The 19695-nt window shown below is 38.8% G+C and overlaps 1 protein-coding gene across 26 annotated transcripts in view; it reads right to left on the reverse strand.

The window, feature by feature from the left end:
* Nucleotides 1–19695, reverse strand: part of CADPS (calcium dependent secretion activator) — a 461254-nt gene that overhangs the window by 78462 nt on the left and 363097 nt on the right. For 10 of the 26 annotated variants that reach the window (XM_045832200.1, XM_045832196.1, XM_045832184.1 and 7 more), the window contains 5 exons: nt 15574–15594; nt 14219–14375; nt 13023–13164; nt 5208–5354; nt 1748–1903 (listed from right to left, as the gene is read on the reverse strand). In XM_045832200.1, the coding sequence (XP_045688156.1) occupies nt 1748–1903; nt 5208–5354; nt 13023–13164; nt 14219–14375; nt 15574–15594 (623 nt within the window). The remainder of the gene's footprint in view (nt 1–1747; nt 1904–5207; nt 5355–13022; nt 13165–14218; nt 14376–15573; nt 15595–19695) is intronic. The other 16 variants (XM_045832201.1, XM_045832198.1, XM_045832202.1 and 13 more) reach the window with 3 other exon arrangements.

A 19695-nucleotide genomic window follows, 5' to 3' on the forward strand; every position in this document is an offset into this window, starting at 1 on the left:
CTAGGACCTGGGATGGTTGAGGAGCTCAAAATGAATGAGATACACTTTCTACCTCTGAGGGGCTCACACTCTTTGTGTTGGCTGACCCATAAAGATACACAGTGAGGGATAAAATAGAATCACTATCCACCTTTCAAACCTACATGTCATCTCCCTATTACTTATTCCCTATTCAAAAGACTGGCTCCTCAGAGAAGGGCACATATGTATTTCTGTACAACTGTGTGCACAGGTCAGAAGCTAGTAAGTCTTAATTCTAATGCATTGCAGCCACTAGTACAGACCAGGAAAGAGCATTTTTCCACAGAGGAACTACTGTTCTTTCACAAACAGGTTTTTGTGCAATGGTTTGGTTATAGGAAAAGATTGGTTTCCCTAAAATTGATACCGACTATGTAGGAGATAGTGAGATTCAAAACCCTAAGGAAACATTTAGATTTTTTGAGAAATAGGCCTGCCTTTGATTCTTAGATTGGGAAAAAAAGAACAAAGAACAAAATCTGGATTCCCTGGACTTAAAACTCCCTGGAGTGCCAGCAAACACCTGGCCAGACTCTCCATAGCACATTATTCTTTTTCTAATTCCTTCTGAGATGCTCACCTACCTGGGATGGTGTTGTTCTTCTGCCCTTTTGGTTTCCAGTTTTGATGTTATTACTTCTCTTTTCTTTTTCCCAAGATATAAAATGTTAAATTCAGACCACTCCCAGCCAAACCCAGCCCCCACCTCCCACAACTGGTCCATCAGCTAAACTATACAACACCCGGAGATATAGAGTGGCCTGTGATGCTTGCAGTCTTTTTTCTTTTTCTTCTTCTTTCTTTTTGAATGAGAAAAAATAATGGAATAGTTGTGAACTGGAAAAAGAACTTGGGCTTGTGCCTGGGGATAGACAGGGTGGTAATAACGGTGTCAAATCTGAGGATGTACAGACACAGATACTTCACGAGGAAAGGATGCAGTCTTTGGTACCCCAAGAACTTAGCAATGTGCCTGGCATATAGGGGGAGCTCAAATAATTTCCATTGAATGGATGCATGCTGTTCTCATTCTTTTCTCCTTGCACTCAGAATGGTCTACCTGGGAACTTCAAAGCAGCCTTCCCACCTCAATCCTATATCCCACAGTGACAAAGCAGGCAAAGTTTCTCATGCCCTCTTGTTGATATCTAGTTAGATTTTCAACAAGACAATTAATAGTTGGAAGGTAGTACAGGCTCAGTTCATACACACAGATGAACGATACTGCTGAGCTCCTGCTCACATGGTTGGAAACTCACTAGAATCCTGCTACCTGCACTGGATACTCTGGCTCTGGAATTGTATGTGCTTCTTGATTTTCATCTAGCTATCCACCATGCATACACTCCTACATTTAAATATATATATATATTTATATATATATAAATTTATAAATATATATATATGTATATATGTATATATATAGTATTTTGTGCCAGGCACTGCTAGATATCAGGGCTACAGAGACAAACAAGAACTGACATGGAGCCTTTCCTCATGGAGCTCAGTGAAAAAACAGGCAGATACATTTTCTGGTTTGGGACAGATGTGAGGCAGGTGAACAGAAGCTAGACTTGGGTGGCCACCAATCCAGCTGACTTTGACCAGTAATCACCTTCTCTAAATCTTTCAAATTATGGTCAATGGAAGAGTGGCCATCTACCCTTCCCTGAGTCAACGTGTGGTGGGGAAGGCATGCAGAGCATGTCCAGATACATCTGCTTACCTTTTGACACAAGATTCAATCATGTCACTTGCCATCAGCTTTAGCCGTTGTTCCAGGTGCTTCCCAAACTCCTCCTCCGGCCAGTGTAAGTCCCGAATGAAGGTCTGAAGGGCATCGAGCTTCCAGAACAAATCTTCGGAGGTTCCTGATCCATTACTGGCAGGATAAAAATCAGAAAACTAGAGTCACCTACTGGTCTTGGGCTCTAAAAAGCTGACACAAAGACAGCTGGGGACTAGAAGGCTTAAGGCAAACAGTGGCTCCAACATACAAAAGGACACGTGTTGGTGGTTGGGGGAGGGCATTCTCCACCAACAGATTTTGAGTTTTACCATACGTGACTCTTTTGGCTTTGTTCAGTCAATTATTCCAGAGAAGTGAGAAGTCTGAGGATGGTATTGCTCCATGATAGCCAGGAGAACAGTGTATGGTAAAAATCAGCCTTCTTTTAATAACCACATTAACACATGTGATGATTCAGATGAAGGCCACAAACCAGAGGGAGAAGTAAGTCTCAACGAATAATAACTACATGGCAACATGCAGTTATTGAAATTCTGGGTTTCATGCATTTCCCCAGCTCCCCTCCAGAATGGAGGCCTTTTGGAGATTGCACAGACTTTGCGTGCTAACAAAGTGGTGAGCGAGGACCTGCTTTCTCTTGAAGAGCTGGAAAGAAATTAGGGTGACTCAAACTGAGACGAGTGCACCTGGATACCTTGAATCCATGAGTCTTGTTAAGATTGGTTATTATTCCAATAGACCAGCCCGTTGCATAGGCAGTCCCAGGATGAGGTTGTTGTGGGGAGGTGAATGGGCAAGGGATATTTGAAAAGCTTTAGGGCTCTGGACCTGAGTTTTTCTTTTTTTTTAACCATTGCACCATCTTACCCAGTCCTCTGTACAGATGGAGAAATTGGTCTTGATTCCTTTCTGTACAATGACGTCTAAGAAACTTTTACCTGGGGCATCCACGGAAAGCCTGTGTATGGGAAATCCTCCCTTCTTGCCCTTCTCTGGCTGGCTTTCTGTTTTTCAACAGTCCCATTTGGGGCTCTGAGGAGTGGCTACCTCCCACCCCCTTCCTCGCATACCACTAATGCTAACACGGTAATTTATAAAATGTCCAACACACCATGCATTACCACTTGTTCTGACATCGTCTATAGAAACAGATGAGAGTGGGTGTTTCTATTGTGACAGATGCCAGCTGCATTGAATTAATGCTTCAGAGAGAAATATAGCTAGTGCATAAATGCATACATAGCTACTGCGGGGTGGGGAAGGGGCGCACTCCCAACATGCCGAGAGGGAGCCTGTGGCCTTGACCGACAGGAACATGTTTTCAAGGACAGACCAGTCTGAGGTCAGTACATAGATGTATCTGACACGAAGGAGCAGGTAACATGTAAACACGTCCTTAAAATGAAAGGTGGCAAAGGAGAAAACTGGAATTATGAAAAGATATAGAATCAGGCATTTCCTGGTAGGTGACTGAGAATCCACGCCTTCTTTTCAGATACTGCCATAAGCGTTGTTCAAAAGTGAGGGGATGCATTGTTTCTCTGTGGAAGTTCAGCCTTTCTCCTCCCCCATCCTAGGCTTGGGAAAAAGAAACCCCAACTTTGTCTCATCTAAACCCCGTTTTGGAACTGCATGGTTGTATGTTTTAAATCATTAAGTACATATGAATGCAATAATTGGTATTTATTACAACAACATTTTGACACCCATCTGGTTTCGGAGTTTTAAAAATTCTTCTATGGTTTTTTTTCTTTTTCTTTGAAGAGCTTATTATTAAGTTTTGACATGAGGAAAAGAATATTTTCTTTTTATTTTTAAGATAAACTGTTAATGTTAAGGCAATAGCACCAAGATTATTTTGATTGCTGAGCAGTTACCAAAATGTGTTCCCACTCATGCCTTAATTAATTGAACAGAGACCATTATCTGCTTTATTACAATGTCTTGATTCATATCTTTTCAAATATAATGTCACAGAACATGCACAGAAGAAGGTAAGCTTTCAGATATTTATTTTTAATTATTAACAAATAATACCTAACCTAACTTTTAATATAGTCATCTTAGCATGAATATGATTTACACTTTTAGAAGTTTTTTTCAGGTATAAATTTTTGGGGGTTTTGATTTACTTTTAGAAGAAAATCAGACACATTGACCCTATGATTTCTTTGTGAATCTGTGAATGAACACAGGTTTTAAAAAATGTCAGGCAGCTTTCAAGGAGCCAAGTAGAGCAGTCATTTTAACATTCTGTTCTCTACCTGGATTACAGCAAAAATGAGAATGTTGAGGGCCATCTTGACAAACGTGATTTCGAGATTTCAAAACTCACTGCCAGTTTCAGATCATTTTTTATTCCTTTGATAATAACACTTCCCTTTGAAAACGTGCCAATTTGTTCTTTCAAGAAAAAGCTTATCTGGCCTATAATTAGCTGTGGCCTAAGAAAAGGATCAAAGGAGGGTACAGAATCGCCAAACCTTATTTCACTTATTAAATCATGCACATGGTTCTAATTTTATCTCTCTGAGGTAGAATTTAGAGGTGCTGGATCTTCTTCTTGCTAAGGAAAAAAAGAGAATTCATTTCCTAAGCCTTAGTAGGAATGGCTACTCGACGTTCTTTTCCCTGAACTGCTGGCTGGCACTGACGGACGGCTTGGACTCCCAGAAACACAAACCCCATGTGTTCCCGGCTTTGCGTGGGTGACTGTAAAGACTGTCTCTGCACTCAGACCACAGATGATACAGCTACCAAAAAACTTAAGTATTTGGTCTTTAAATCTTGTAGCCTCAAATACGGAGATTTTGCTACCTAGATCTCAATGCTCAGCACTGTACTATGACCTTGGGAATTATCTTTACACAACATTTACATGACTAAGGTTTGATCCATTCAGAAATTTTCATTTAGCCCTGAACATACTGTTACTATGTCCTGCCATTTGCCCCGACACCAGAAGTATGCTTTATGGTTTAAACAGTCTCTAGAAAAAAAATTTAAAAAGCTTCTAGGTAAGTATGCTTCCCTCTTAGATTTGGTTCAGGCCAGAGATCACTGGCCAGTCCATCAAAGAGGTTTCCTGGACAATCTTTGGGTGAATAACTCCTAAAGTCATGCCACTTGTATTAACAAACAAACAAACAAACAAAAAATCAGGGGACGAATCCTTTCGCAAAGAATTCAGGAGATAAAACATAGTCCTCAAGCATTCAGTGGGTGTAAGGCAAATTGTTAGTGCTGTATATATAGTAAATGTCTTACAAACATGCTGCATGCCTGAAATAAACAATATTGTCTCTGTATGATCAGCAAAATATGTCTAATTATCCCTCTCCCTTTCTGTTATATAGGATGTATAGAAATAAACAATACATATCCATGCCAAGATCACTAAAATTTAAATTAGATCTAATGTGAACTGAATACACACTCAGCATCATATATAGCAGCCATCCATGACGGTGCCGAAAAAGTAGGCATTTGTGGGATGCCTAGAGGGATGTTAACTGGTAGGTTTGGTACTTTGGGAAGGTTCACATTGGGTAGGTTCACATTGGGTAGGTTACTGGTTAAACTCCTGTGGAAGAAACAGACAGAAAGAAAAAATACCATCACAGTGACAATGCAGATGTGGCAGAAGCACATGATAGTTGTAAATAAATTAGCTAAGTCCACAGCAAGATGACAGCAAACACACTTCAGAAAGCAGCTTACAGATGGGCAGCAGTGGCATGGCTCAGTAGTCAGAGAGAAATGACTGAAGTGAATGGAAAAAAATTAACAACAGAGTGATGAAGGCATGGACACTCATGGCTCCTATCCACAATGATCACATTATTTAAATGCCTTTGTGAGGGGTCTGCAGTTTCCAAATCCATTGCCATGAGAGTCTAGAACTTGTCTCATTCTCAGAACTTGAAGTTTGCGCAGTTCTTGGCATAGCTGGGGGTAGGGCTGCTGTGAAGTAGCTGGGAATGTTACAAATGGTGGAGCACTTTATTTTTCTTTTATTTATAAATTATTTTTGATGGAGGTACATTCTTTAGATCAGGTATTAGATACATAATGTAACAGGACATTCACTAATTTGAATGCATAAATAGTAGTGCTGACAGAAACAGCAGTCTTTCCAACAGCTACTTCTGAAGACAGGTGTGCAATGGGATGTCAGAGTTAATGATGATGATGAAGGAGTTGTATCAAAAAATATCTAGCTTTGAATAATTTCATAGGACATTTAAAAAAAATGGAAACTTCCACTCCCAAATTAAGTCCAATTAAAATGAAAAAATATTTACACACACAGAGAATAAAACCTCAAATTCAGCTCTTATAGTAAATTCTTTGACCACAAGTGGATTTAGAATGTGGTCTCTTGTTATAGTAACTACCTTGAAAGTAAGATGGAGACATTAGAATGAATGACAGGGACTTTTGGGATGCTGGGGTTGTGTTGTTTCTTGATCTGTATGATTGTTCTATAGATGTTTTTAGTTTTTGAAAATAAAAGCATTTTAATAAAAAGTTAAAATTTAAGTTAAAAATTAATAAATCATTTAAAAATGTTACCTCATAGGACATTTTGTTTTTGAACAAAGACCCATCAACTGATATGATGAAAGAGAAATGGATGGATTTATAACTAGAGAGCAAAAATAAAACAAAACAATAACCCCAACTCAAATCAACTGTATCTCTTCAAGGGGACTGTGTCATATACTGTTCCTCAAGCTGGCACTGTAGCGGCATTTTAAGGGTATTCCATCCAGCCAAAGTCACTGGCACAGTAGAGCCCAGCCTAACTCTGCATCTGAGAGGAGCCTTCCTGTTTAAGTAGAGTTGACAGCACTTTGGCAAAGGAGTTGAGGCTTTCTTTTTGGATCTTGCAGGAGAAGAGTGAGTTTTGCCAAAGCAGCTCTGCCCCGGGCAAGCTGTGTTTGACTAACAGAAATCCTGCAAGGGCTGGAGCTGCCTCTGGGCTTGCTTGGGGAGTTTGGGGTGGGCGGGGCGGGGGGGGCAGATCTCCTGGTAAGTCAGAAATTCTGGCTCCTGTAGATAATCCAGACACCTGTCTCCCACTAGAAACAAGTTATTCTTTCACAATGATAATATAGCCTTGACTTGTAGATGGAAAATCCTACAACACAAAATTGCCAACATGGCATTCTCTTCCTTAAGGGAAACAGGTATCTCACAGATGTGTCCTTTACACTTCACATGTGGGAAAGCCAATTGTACTTCTCTACTTGGGACTGAAGGGTGCTGCTGTGGGAACTCTCATGAGAAGCTGAATATGACTGTTAAGTAGAAGGAAAAATGGAACTTTTCCTTCCATGTTTCTCTGTTGAATTGGGGAATTTGCCTGATGGTTCTCAGTCTTGAATATTGCCATGTAACAAAACCATTGGTGATTTCCACTGAGACATGTGTAAGCCTATATAAGCAAATGTGATCATTAAATGATGCACACACTGAATAATGATCAAGGAATTAGGGGATCTTTGGAGATGGCAGCCTCGAAAGTTAAAATGTCAATTCTGAGCAAATTAAAAGTAGCTAGGAATGAATAACATATAAATGTATGCAAAAACAACTTAATTTAAACATATTAGAGGATGGTTGGTACACAAATTACAAATGAGCTTCCTTTTGCACACAAAAATAAAAAATACTTACATTAATCAAAACATTTATATTTGTAAAATGTGACATTTTGACTGGACTACTGCACTGGACTCATAGAGCTTCCTCCATATGACGTATTATAATGCTCTATTTATAAAAGGCTGAACATGCTTGATAATTCTGTTCTTAGAAAAATAATATTGTGTATTACTGATATAACTAATATTTCATTTGGATATACATTATATTAATAATTAAAGAAGTGGTTCCAAACATTATATTTTACTAACAAACATGTGAAAAGGGAAAATTTTCTAGTAACACTCAGGTCAGATCAGGCTCCTGGAGCTGCTGATGGATATAACAAATGATTATTTTAGAGGGCCCTTTAGCAAATACCTATAAAGTCCATCATGCTTCTCTGTGAGAATCATAATTGGATATCTCAGAATAGTAAAAGAAGTGTGAATTGCAATTCTAACAACTGATGTATGTTAAAAATTAGACTCATTCATTTTGGGGATGCTGCTGAAAAAGGATTGCTCCTCTTTATGTCGAAGGGCCCCGCCTATGGAACACTGGATTAAAAAATTCTCATCTGCTTTCTCCCACATGAATTTAAGTTACAAATATGAGGGTGCCTCATCATTTCTACTGATGAAAATGAGTAGAGATAGAGTCATTCCTTGCTTCTAGAATTAATTATAATCAAGATTGTGTCTCCAGGTAGAGATGATATGTTTGGGTCTTCTGTGAAAGAAGCTTTAGATCAGGTTAGATTTAAGATACAAATGTCTTCTACTTTATGAGCCATTTGTTGCAGAATATGTATAAAACATCTTGTCTTTTCTTCATGCTCTGGACACTAATGTCTCTCTCAGTATTTATTCTTGGGTCTGATACCTACTTTGGGACATGGACACTCTTTGATATCTTCTTAGAGTTCAGAATGACATATATCAATCTTTTATCATCACCAGTTCCCCTGCCTTCCACATGAAAATTTAATACCACCATCATATTGTATATATGTTTATGTACTGTAAGTATCATATGCTTTATACATATACATAACAAGAGTAAGATTATTTTTAACCTCCCCCACTCCAAGACAATTTTCACCAGCTTTGGGAGCTGTAAAGCTCCTGTTTAGAATGCATAACCTAGAGAATAAAGTTTCAAACTTCATGGGATTTTAGGATGTCCTAAACATTTCTCCAGCCTTATTGCTTGCCTCTTTTATAATTCATACTGGCCCAACCAAGCATTTGGTTTCTATTGGAGGCCCCACTCCCCCACAAATTTCCACTTCTGCTCATGCTCTTTCCCGGCACCTCTGCTCCTCTTGAAATATTTGTGTCCAAGCTGTTCCCTTCATGACTCCCCTTCTACTGCCTTCTACTCTCTGCTCTGATGTATGTTATTTGGTAAATACAATGGTGAAAATTTACATTGATTTTTCTTGTGTGTTTGTTGCTCAGACCCAACTAGATTGAAATCCTTAATCAGGGGAATGAAACTTTTTTCCCCCTTTCCCATAGCTTTTCTATTATTTCCTTACAATTTTCAGCCTGTATGGGTTCCTTAATAAAGGTCAATCAATAAATATTTACTGAACACTTGTTATGTCCCAGGCCCTGTTATAGATGCAAGGCAGGCAATGGTGATCAAATGTGAAAATGGAGGAAATATGAAAAATCACATTTTCTAGACTGTTAGTGTTAGAAAAGTCTTGAGTGTTCAAAATCCTTGTTTTTCAAATAAGGATTCTGAGACTCAGAAAGGTCCACTGATTGTCAAGGGTTACCCAGCAAATTACTGGCAGAGTCAAGAGTTCTGACTCCACATCTAGTACTTGTCTAATTTAAAATAGGCCACCAGCATTTTGCTGAGGCATACTTGGTCTGACAGTTTATTATCATTAAGATACTGACATCTTCGACAATATGGAAAATGGTACTACTTAAAAAATACTTCTCATATGTATATCTCAGGCAGAGGGAGATAAAGTGCATTTTGATAAATCTAGATTTTTCTGTGTACATATATCAAGAAGCAATGCTCCGTTCTCCCATTCAGAGCCATCTTAACCTAACATGGGCCACCATGAAATGTGGATTCCCTGTGCCTACAGGTGTTCAAGCAGAGACTGGGAGATGATCTGCCATGGGAAGGGTAGTGTGGAGAGGGTACTAGACTAGATGAGGTTTGGATTAGATGCTTTCTAAGTTTTCTTCCATGATGACTTGACCAGCAGTGAAACATCCCTAAAGAGCTGGTAGAAATGTTGTCCATCTGCTCGTTAGGATCAGAAAGTCATATTCAGGGCTGCCAGGAGGGTTGTGAACAACCTGCTGTACAGGTGGATGGTGACCCTATGATAGCTCCTGAAGGATACCTAGGAGAGGGTTATGAGCTCCGGCTTAAGCCTGTCCTTGAGAGGCTGACTATCTTCAGCTGTAGTTAGTAGCTAAGTGATAATATTTTCCACCAAAGCAGAAATTTTAATTGTGACATTATCTGGTTTAATGGAAATAGAAGGGCAGCCTCTCTTTTATCTCCTTGCAGAGATGGAAGGTCATCCTTCTAGAGAAAGGCAGAATTAGGATTTGGCCATTTTACCCTTTCTGCCAAATAAGTTGTATCAAACTCAAATGATGACCACATCTCTATTTTCTTTACCTGGCCATATTTTGAAGTAAGAAAACCTGAAGACATTTAAAGTCTGTTTTCAGCAAGCTTGTCAGAGTGCTATTTTCTTTAACATTTTGAATACTAGTTTTATTGAATGAAACTTTTACAATGCATGTCTCAGTCATTTAACTTATAGTCACGTGACTGTAATTATGACTTTTGAAAAGTGGAAGGACAGAGCTGAGTGTAACAATCGCTGGAGAGAAAGGCTGTGCTTGGTGTACACAGTATGTGTATGTTGGGGGATCACACGACAAAATTAGAGAAGACTGAGGGAACTAAATCTGTTTATCTAGGTCAGTTTCTTGTTTTTGAGTAAGCCTGATGATAAAGATTCCAAAAAAAATCATTCTTTACTTGGGAAAAAATCCACAAAGGATTTGTGGTATGAGTGTGGTAAAGGATATTCAATTCTCTAACTGGCCAGATGTTGGTTCATATTTTGTTTCTCGTCACATGGAAGGAAGGGTAGAGTCTCACTCCTGTTAGCATTTGAGCATGTCCCCAAGCTCTTTTGCCTTTTATTTTGTGCTGGCCATTCTGAAAATCTGTCCCATGGCCTCCACATTCTGCATGCAAATCCCCTGATAAAATGTGTGGGGTTTCAAATAATTTTAATTTCACTTATATTTTAGTTGCCACTCTCAAATATCTCTATGTACTCCGAAAGGCACATACTATTTAGCATGAAATGAACAAACCACAATCATGTTAAAAGTTACTTAAAAAAACACATCAACATAAAAGATTCTCAGGTTATTATTTACAACTATTAATCCTGCACCAATTTTCAAACCTTTAAATTACTGCTCCATGAGTTCAAATTTTATTTTTCAATCATTAAAACATCCTCAAAAAATATTCCCACACTAAGGCCCCCTACTGTGAAAATGATTTTGATTCTATCTTTACTTCTGACAGTGTTAAGAATATTCAATGCTTCAAAAGGATTTAGCAGTAATTTGCTTGGTTTCTGAATAATTTAACAGATTATAAAATGGCTTTAGTGAAATTGTCACAGAACTTCATGATAATTCTCAGACACTGAGTAGGGACATTTTAAAAAAATCAGTTTTGCAGACGAGAATACAATTTAATTACCTTTATTAACCTTCTGGCTCATGAGTAGAGGGTGAGGTCCTAACTCTAGGACCCTTTAAGAACCAGGGAAGGATACCAGTCATTTCCTTCATGTGTGTCTGTTGGTAGTAGTAGCTTCCACATTTAAGCTGAAGCAAGTAAATGCTATTTCTTTTTTTTTATTTCAAGACCATAGCTATTTTCAAAATGTGAATGTTACTCATTTTAACCTTTTCTTTTCACAACTGTTCTTTAAGCACAACTGTCTTGATCACAGTGAGCATTAAAAAAATAGAGCTCCTTGTTAATCAAGGGACCCAGTTTTATTCTCATGAGTTAAAACTTGGCAGAGCCATATTAAAAGACTATTATAGAACTGAAAGTAACAGGCTAAAATTTAGATTTAGATTTCTTGGTACTTGCAAATGAAGAGCTATTACCTATTAACTCGCTCAAAGAAGGGTAAGCCAAGATACTTCTCTCTTAGCTCAGATGTGAAAGGGAGGCTGAGAAAGCTATTTGCATTTATTTCTTTATGAGTCAGGGTCTTACACAGTATAAAACAGAGGGAAGGTCTCAGTTCAGGAGACTGCTTAAAGATAAAATATAAGTCAAGTCTTCCAAATTAAAGAAAACTCTCTTGAATTACTTGTTCTGAAGTGCCTGAAACACTGCTTGTACATACCCCCATTTTGCTCCACACTGGTTGCTACATTCCAAAGATGTAAATGACTAGAAGGAACAAAATGATTTTCTTACAGGAGAGAGAAGGGGGTGAGGAGGGGTAAAAAGAGAGAGAGAGAAAGAGAATGAATCTAGCAGGGCAAAGCTGAGAGTAGGCTTTAGTAAGGCTTTACAACTCATACCAGAAAATTTTCTCCATCTAGGAGACCTCTGCCTTTTCAGAAAGCAACTGAAGTCCCTCTGGCACCTGAAGTCACAGTCCTCCTCCTTGCTGGAGAATGGAGGTGGCAATGAGTCTGCTAGACATTTCAAATAGATTCCCCAAGCAGTTATGGAAATTGCCAAATTCATAACCCACAGGATTTTCTGTAATTTGCCCTTTAGATGGATATCCCATTTTTAAAAAATGACTACTGTGGCCAGATACATTAGGAAACCTTGGGTTAAGCAGAGTTAAACAAGGTTCTGTATTACTATGTTATCTGAGTTTTGAAATGTACTGGTGTGCTCTGTGTCTCCCCAGGAGACAAAGATGTAGAGTGGATGAATGGGGTGTACAGAGTTTCCTAAGTGTATTTGGCCATAGAGTCCTTTCCTTGAGGTGTGTTTCAAAGGCTTAGATGAGAGAAAGACAAACTCTGGCCCACAGGTCAGTCTCTTGTTTTTGAAAATAAAGCTTCACCAGAACAGAGCCATTTTCATTCCTTTACCTATTGTTTAGAGCTGCTCTGGTGCTGTAACAGCAGAGTGGAGAAGTTGTGACAGAGATCATGTAAGTTTGAAAATCTGACATATTTACTACATGTCCTTTTATAGAAAAAGTTTGCTGACCCCTTGCCTAGACCACTGTGGAACACACTTTGGGAAACATTAACTCCTAGGGACAGTACCACTGGAGTAAGATACACAGTACAAATATCACAACCAGGTTTCCATCCCTTATTCCTTATTTATCTTGTGCAGTAAGACAAAGATTTCATTTTGTAAAACATTTCTCAACCCCTTTGCACAAGGAGACTATGTGCATTATAGTTGGAAACACATAGTGTTTTCTTTCTGTCATGCTAACACTGAAGGCCGTAAGACACCATTAATCCATTTCTGTATGACTCTCCAGCTATTTGCACCCACACTCAGATGGTATCAAAAGAGGTTTCCTTACTTGACTGGTTCCCATGACTCCCGCTCAAAGCCCCTGTGAATGGATTGTGCAATTGAGGACTCCATCAAATCCACATATCTAACCACAAGTGGGGCAAACAGGTCTTGCAGATGTTTGTGAAATTTTCCATTGCACAAATTATCTAGAACAGATAAGCACAATCTTGGTAAGAACCTTCGACCTGCAAGTGTTTTGTCAGCATGCAACATACACAGAGAAGATTGTCTTTGACATTAAATATATAGCTTCTAACAGAGCCATCCCCACAAAAACAAGACAAACAAACAAAAACCAAAAACAAAAAAACAAAAAAACAGAAGAGGGAAAAAAGTACATGAACAGCATCAAAGTTCATGCTTATATCTGTGTGGAAAGAAAATGGAATTCCAAAACATTTTACTCATTTGCATCTCTCGTCTAAAGACAAAAAACAATAATTTTCCTTTGAAAGGGACAAAACAGCAACTGGCACTGTTTTTCAGGTGTTTTCTGCACCAGCTCACCTTCCTCCCTCTGTGTGACAGGGAAGAGAGAGTATTCTGCCCCTTCCTTCATCACGCTCCATGGTGAGGAAGGTCTGCTTTATTCCTATGTATTCTGTAAGATACTCTGGAATGCTTAGGGTGTTACTTAACTAATTTTTTTTATATCTAAAGAGCATCTTCCACCCTTGGTTGGTGTGGCTCAGTGGATTGAGTGCAGGCCTGAGAACCAAAGTGTTGCCAGTCAGGGTGCATGCCTAGGTTGCTGACCAGCTCCCCAGTAGGGGGCGCACAAGAAGCAACCACACATTGATGTTTCTGTCTCTTTTTCCCTCCCTTCCTCTCTGTCTAAAAAGAAATAAAATATTTTAAAAATAAATAAATAAATAAAATCTTAAAAAAATAAAAAGCATCTTTCAATAAAAATTGCAAAATGCAAAGCGGTTAATTAGCTTGTTCAAGAGCAAATAAAGCACACAGACACCACTTCTGACACCACTCTCAGGTTCTGCTGCCTAGTGAGGAGAGGGTTTCTCTGTCACAGCACACTTGTTAGAAGAAAGAATGTCCATCATCTGTAAGTTTGTTTCTTTTCAAATTAATAATAAAACTACAAAGAGCTATGTCCAGCCCGTAGTCTGCCCAGAATAAACATGTTTTAACAATCTGTTATCTGCACACTACTTAGGAAAGTCAAATAGTCTTGATACATACAATCGGTGCGCAGAAAATCATTCAGCAGCTGAAACAGTGGAAAACTGTCCCACGTGTCTGGGGGCTGCACCTCTAATGCTGCATCCATGTCCACTGCAAAGAGTGACAAAAACGTCTCGGCATGCTCCACCATCAAGTCTGACCACCACGCAAAGGCCTTTGAAATTTGGTAGAAAAACAACAGACAAAGAGGCAATGAGCTTCTCTCTCTAACACAAGATGGGAAGCCAAGCCCTCACTGTTCATTAAGTGTGCATCATCCAGCAGGGTTTGATCATTTTATTGTAAAGAGAACAGCATTTTTTATACAATTGGGCCCCAAAGCGTCCAAGGCCATGTTTTTCTGGATTCCAGGCCTGCCTTAGAAAGTGTTTATTTGGACCCACCAGTCAGAGGATTTATCTGTAGATGTGACAGGTGTGGAATTTCTGTTCAGTTTACAATAACTCAGTATGTTTTGAGTCATGCTCTTTATTGCTGTTGTTGGCTGGTTCTTGCTCTAAGGTATTAGACTTTGGGAGTTTCTTCACTGTGTTTATGGGTTTTCTGCTGATCTAACTTGAAAATTTGTAATGATTGTTCACTTATATTTACACATCTGGGGCTTAATTATCTGTGGTCCCATACAAGCTCAGTGACTCCTGTTTCCCTACATATTGGAAATGTTACTCCTGTTTCATACCAAAGCAAAGGAAACCATTGTTAGAATTGTCACAAAACTTTTGCGTCAAAATCTCTTTAAGTAGGGAGCCTCTGGTTTTGCATCCTGTCTGTAGGAAAGATTGGGTTTATGCTAGGAAACACTCAGTAAGATGAATACTTACTTTTCTGGGGGTTGGACACATATGTACATTGAAAACCAAAAAATATCAGTGAAGTAACTCATTTTCATGCACGTGGGTCCTTGGAAATCATTGTGCAGGGTCTCAGGGGCGACATTCACATCGAACTGGGCCAGATGTGAATGCAATTCAAAGGCATGCATGCATGTTGACTAATCATTTCTGGCAGGGAGCATGCAGAATGAGTGGCGGTGTCAACAGGCCCTTTTTTGCTGATTTCAAAGACAGCAATAGAACAAAAACAAATCACCAACCCCAACTTGTCCCCAACCTTCCCACCCAATGCTGTAAAATATTCACACTGGAAACACTTTCTGGAGCATTCACTGAGAAAAGATGGAAGGCGTTTGAAAACATGAAAGACGATTATGGAAGTAATTCCATAAATGAAAGTGTTTGTTCAATGGCCAAGCTCTTCTGTGATCTATTGTTATTTGGGGAATATTCTAACAGCCACTAGGAGGCAGAATAGCGGTCCATCTCTCTTCTTTCAAGAGATTTCATTTTACTTACTTCTCCTTTATCAACATGTGGCTGGTTTGCAAATTAAATGGAAAAAATCAAGTCATGGACCATTCTTCAAGGTAAGCTTGGCTGGAAATAGACACCTGCTGTTTCCATTTTAATTTACAGTAAAACCTCACTGATTCAGAGTAATGGGAGTGGAGAGATGCTTGTCTGTCACCACAAAGGCCTAAATTATTGGGCTTCCTAAAAATAGATATTTGCTGCTTTCAAATGCAGTCTGTACTTGGGCATCAAAGCAGGAGGTTCCCACTGGTTATATGAATGCATCATGAATGAAAAAGTATTTTTTTAAACTTCTAATAATCATAGATAAATTGACATATAAATTGAAGTCAAAGACACAGAAGGTTTAATTCCACAAGACCTGAGATGACACTTATAAGAAGAGTCTTTAGAATTTCCAGAGAAAGTTGAAATCACATAACACATTTTACTTAAGAAAAAATAAAATAACCACTTCAGCTATTAAATTGTCACAAATTTCAAGTGCCTGGGTCTGAATCGGTGAGGTTTTATTGTAGTTTTACCACCTGGGGATGAGAGTCCTAATGTCTGGACCTTGTTCCAAGGACTACCTGGATGAATGAATCTGCAGAGGTGGAAATCCTCCAGCCCACACCCTGAGCTCTGCCAGCCATCTATCTGTCTTTTAGGTGGATACCTTCTACACATTGGAATTTGCTGGAGCCCCACTCCCACCCCCAACCCTAAATGGAGGGCTGGCTCTCATCAGTCCTGATGCGGGATACTTGAAAAATTCACAAAGGTACACCAAATGTTGGCTGGTAATTCTGTAGTTATTTGATTAACTTTTTATCTTCAAGGTCAGTCTAAGAAAAAAGTTACTAGGGAGACTGAGTTTCCTTCCCAGACATGATTTTGCTCTAAGATGACAGGACAAAACAAAATAAAACACCAGTCCTAAATGCCTGAAATTAAAATTTCTTTGCCCAGCCTTGTACTTGATTCTTACCACCTTTATTTAAAATGTACAAACCAGAGACCGTAAGCAGCGCCCTCTTTTGCTATCTAGAGAGAACTTAGTCCCTCAATGGGATTTAATAAATTGTTGAGCAATTGTTTACAGTTGTGGTGTTAATAATCATATAGATAGGTAGCCCTGCAAAGAACAATGACTACTGTGATATAAATGATCACGATTGAATTCTGGCAGAGAAACTTAGGATCCTAGTGAGCAAAAAAAAAAAAAAAAGTAAATAGAAGCTGGGGGAGCAGTGAAGACCGGATCTGTTTCTGGACACCCAAGGTGATTCTTTCAGAACCTCATGCTCAAACCTGAGTCTCTGGGAAGGAGAAAAGATTCTAGCAAGGGCAGTATGGACCAAAAAGTTATGTCATAATTTCAGTTAAATGAAGAGAGTTTGTGCGATTGGACTGGGAAAGGGAAGTCTTTAAAATAAAAACAGAACAAAACAATATTTGTTGATTCCATGTGTGCTCAGACAGGTGAATGCTATTTTTGTACGTGAGCTTACTCAACATTTATGGGCATTGAAAATCTTTAGAAATCTTTTCCAAAGAAAATAAGAAGTTATACTTCAGCTTCTATATACTTACCCAGTGCTTTTCATTATTTAAAGGCAAGATGTATAATTTAGGGGTACAGTCAACCACACTGAACTCACTGTATTTTTGTACACAAATTACATGTATATGTGTACCCTTCTGTATACCACTATACATATATACATATACATACATATACATAGAGAGAGAGATTGGAAAGTTGAAGCAATAATACATGAAGGTGTAGTGTGTGTGTGTGTGTGTGTGTGTGTGTGTGTGTGTGAATAACTTAGGTTCTGAGAGCAGAATTAAACTTCAGTTAAGAGGTAAATGTAAGCCCTGGCTGGCATAGCTCAGTGGATTGAGCGCGGGCTGCGAACCAAAGTGTCGCAGGTTCGATTCCCAGTCAGGGTACATGCCTGGGTTGCAGGCCATGACTCCCAGCAACCGCACATTGATGTTTCTCTCTTTCTCTATCTCCCTCCCTTCCCTCTCTAAAAATAAATAAATAAAATCTTAAAAAAAATAACTATGTTACCTCATAACATTAAAAAAAAAGAGGTAAATGTAACACTGCTACCATACACTGCATGGGTGTATATGTGATGTATTCTGAGCTGATGAAAATTTTTCCTCTTGGGATATTTAATTACTTTATATTTGAATTAAAATGGTTTCGAGGATTCTTTTTTGGTGGGGGAACAAGTCTACTTTTACTTTTATTTGTGGTGTCACCAAACATCATGGCTACCCAGCCAAGATCCATGCTCAGGATTTAGTGATTTTCTAGCTCTTATTGAGTGCCCAGAGACTATAGCAGTGAGTACTGGGCAGTAGAAAAACATCTTCATCTTTCAATCTTGTCATGTGCCAGGGCAGATTCTACCTCTAGCTGTACCCAGTGGCTCTTGACCTGGCTATATACTGGAATCAGCTGGGAAGTTTAAAAATTATTAATACCTGGTCCCTCTTTATGATATTCCAACTAATTGAACTGGGATGAGACCTGGGCATCGGCAGTTTTCCAGAGCTTCCCAGGTGATGGCAATCTGTAAGTGAATGCTGAAGATAGGCAGTGGTGCCTGTCTGGACAACTCCACCTTGAAAAAAACCCACTCACCTTTCAACATATTCTGTCTATATCATTCACTTGGTACTTTCCACAGAAGTTTATTTTTTTATGATCACATATGTGTATATTTTGCTTCCTTACCAATTTGTTCCTAATAATATAACACCCAAGCTTTGTTGAGTGCTTACTATGTGCCAGGCATGATACCAGATATTTTACCTAACATAGCCTTCCATCCTAACAACAATCATCTGAGATAGATTCTATTGTTATCTCCAATTGACAGGATAAGTGAAGTTAAATAACTAGGCTGAAACTACAAAGCAAGGAAGAGGTAAAGCTAGGATTCAAACTCAAGTGTCTCCAGAGTAGAGCCTGAGCTCCTGGCTACTCTGCCTTCCATTGCTTGAAGGCCAAGGCTGCCTCATGCCTCCTTGCTCATCAAAAAAGCACAGAGGTCATTGCCTCAGTGCTCAACAGGTAGATAGCTTTTGATGGCCTGAGTGATGAAGTTTTGTGATTGGGTGAAATTACTAATTCAGGAAATTCTGTACATTAATCTAAAAGCAAATTAAGTCTCTAAATTCCAAAGTATGCTGAAGCTTTCATTCCTAATTTCTCAAGATAGTAAATGAAAACAGAACTGAATTGATTTCTACCTATTTATTTACCCTGAAAGGCTTTCAAATATGTAAGATTAAAATATTTTTATGATCATGGTTACTAGGGCAGTTTAAGATGATGATTATTACTTAATGAAAAAGTATTTGGTGGAGAAGTGAAACAAACAAACAAACAAACAAACAAACTCATCTTCTTTGGGATATTAACTTTCCTTTGGTACCTCTTTTGAGTAATTTGGAAAAACAGTAATCTTTTTCTTAGCCTATAGCAGCCTGAGTAAAGAACTTGATTATAAATCAAGCATATCTGTCATTTTCCTTCTATCATTTTATTTAAAAGCAAAACAGTGACTGAGGAAGACCATCTTCTTCATACCCATGTCTTCAAAAATGTGTAATTTGATTCATCATCATGTGAAGAGCCTCAACGTCTGAATTGGGAGAGCAGGCCAGAACCCACCATGCCTGTGGAGGTGCTCTTGTGGGCACCCAGAAAGAATATACTTACCACTACTTGAAACCCAAATGCCCCCAACCTGAAAAGAATGTCAGATAGGATAGAGTAGAAAAAATTCTAGCCCAGCTTAATTTTATGTATCTGGAGGTTAGTCCTAGGTTTCTGTTTGGAGGGTGATGGTTTGGTTCCTCTTCTCCCAGCTATTCATTGCTGGGGGCAGTAGGAGTTAGTTACACCCTCCTCAAAGGGTCTTCACCCCATTCTTAGGAGGGTTCTGGGGAAATAACAATTCTGTAGCACTCTCTCTATATATAAATACTGTATATATGATTCACATACAGACAGTCATAGAGAAAGATTAGTATCACTCTGCCTAGCTACTGGTTACTACATTTGGTACTCCTCTGCTGAAGTACAGATGGACATAG

The sequence above is a fragment of the Phyllostomus hastatus genome, unplaced genomic scaffold, assembly GCF_019186645.2.
Source record: "Phyllostomus hastatus isolate PE091 unplaced genomic scaffold, TTU_PhHast_1.1 phas_contig_16, whole genome shotgun sequence".
In the NCBI taxonomy this organism is placed as follows: Eukaryota; Metazoa; Chordata; class Mammalia; order Chiroptera; family Phyllostomidae; genus Phyllostomus; species Phyllostomus hastatus.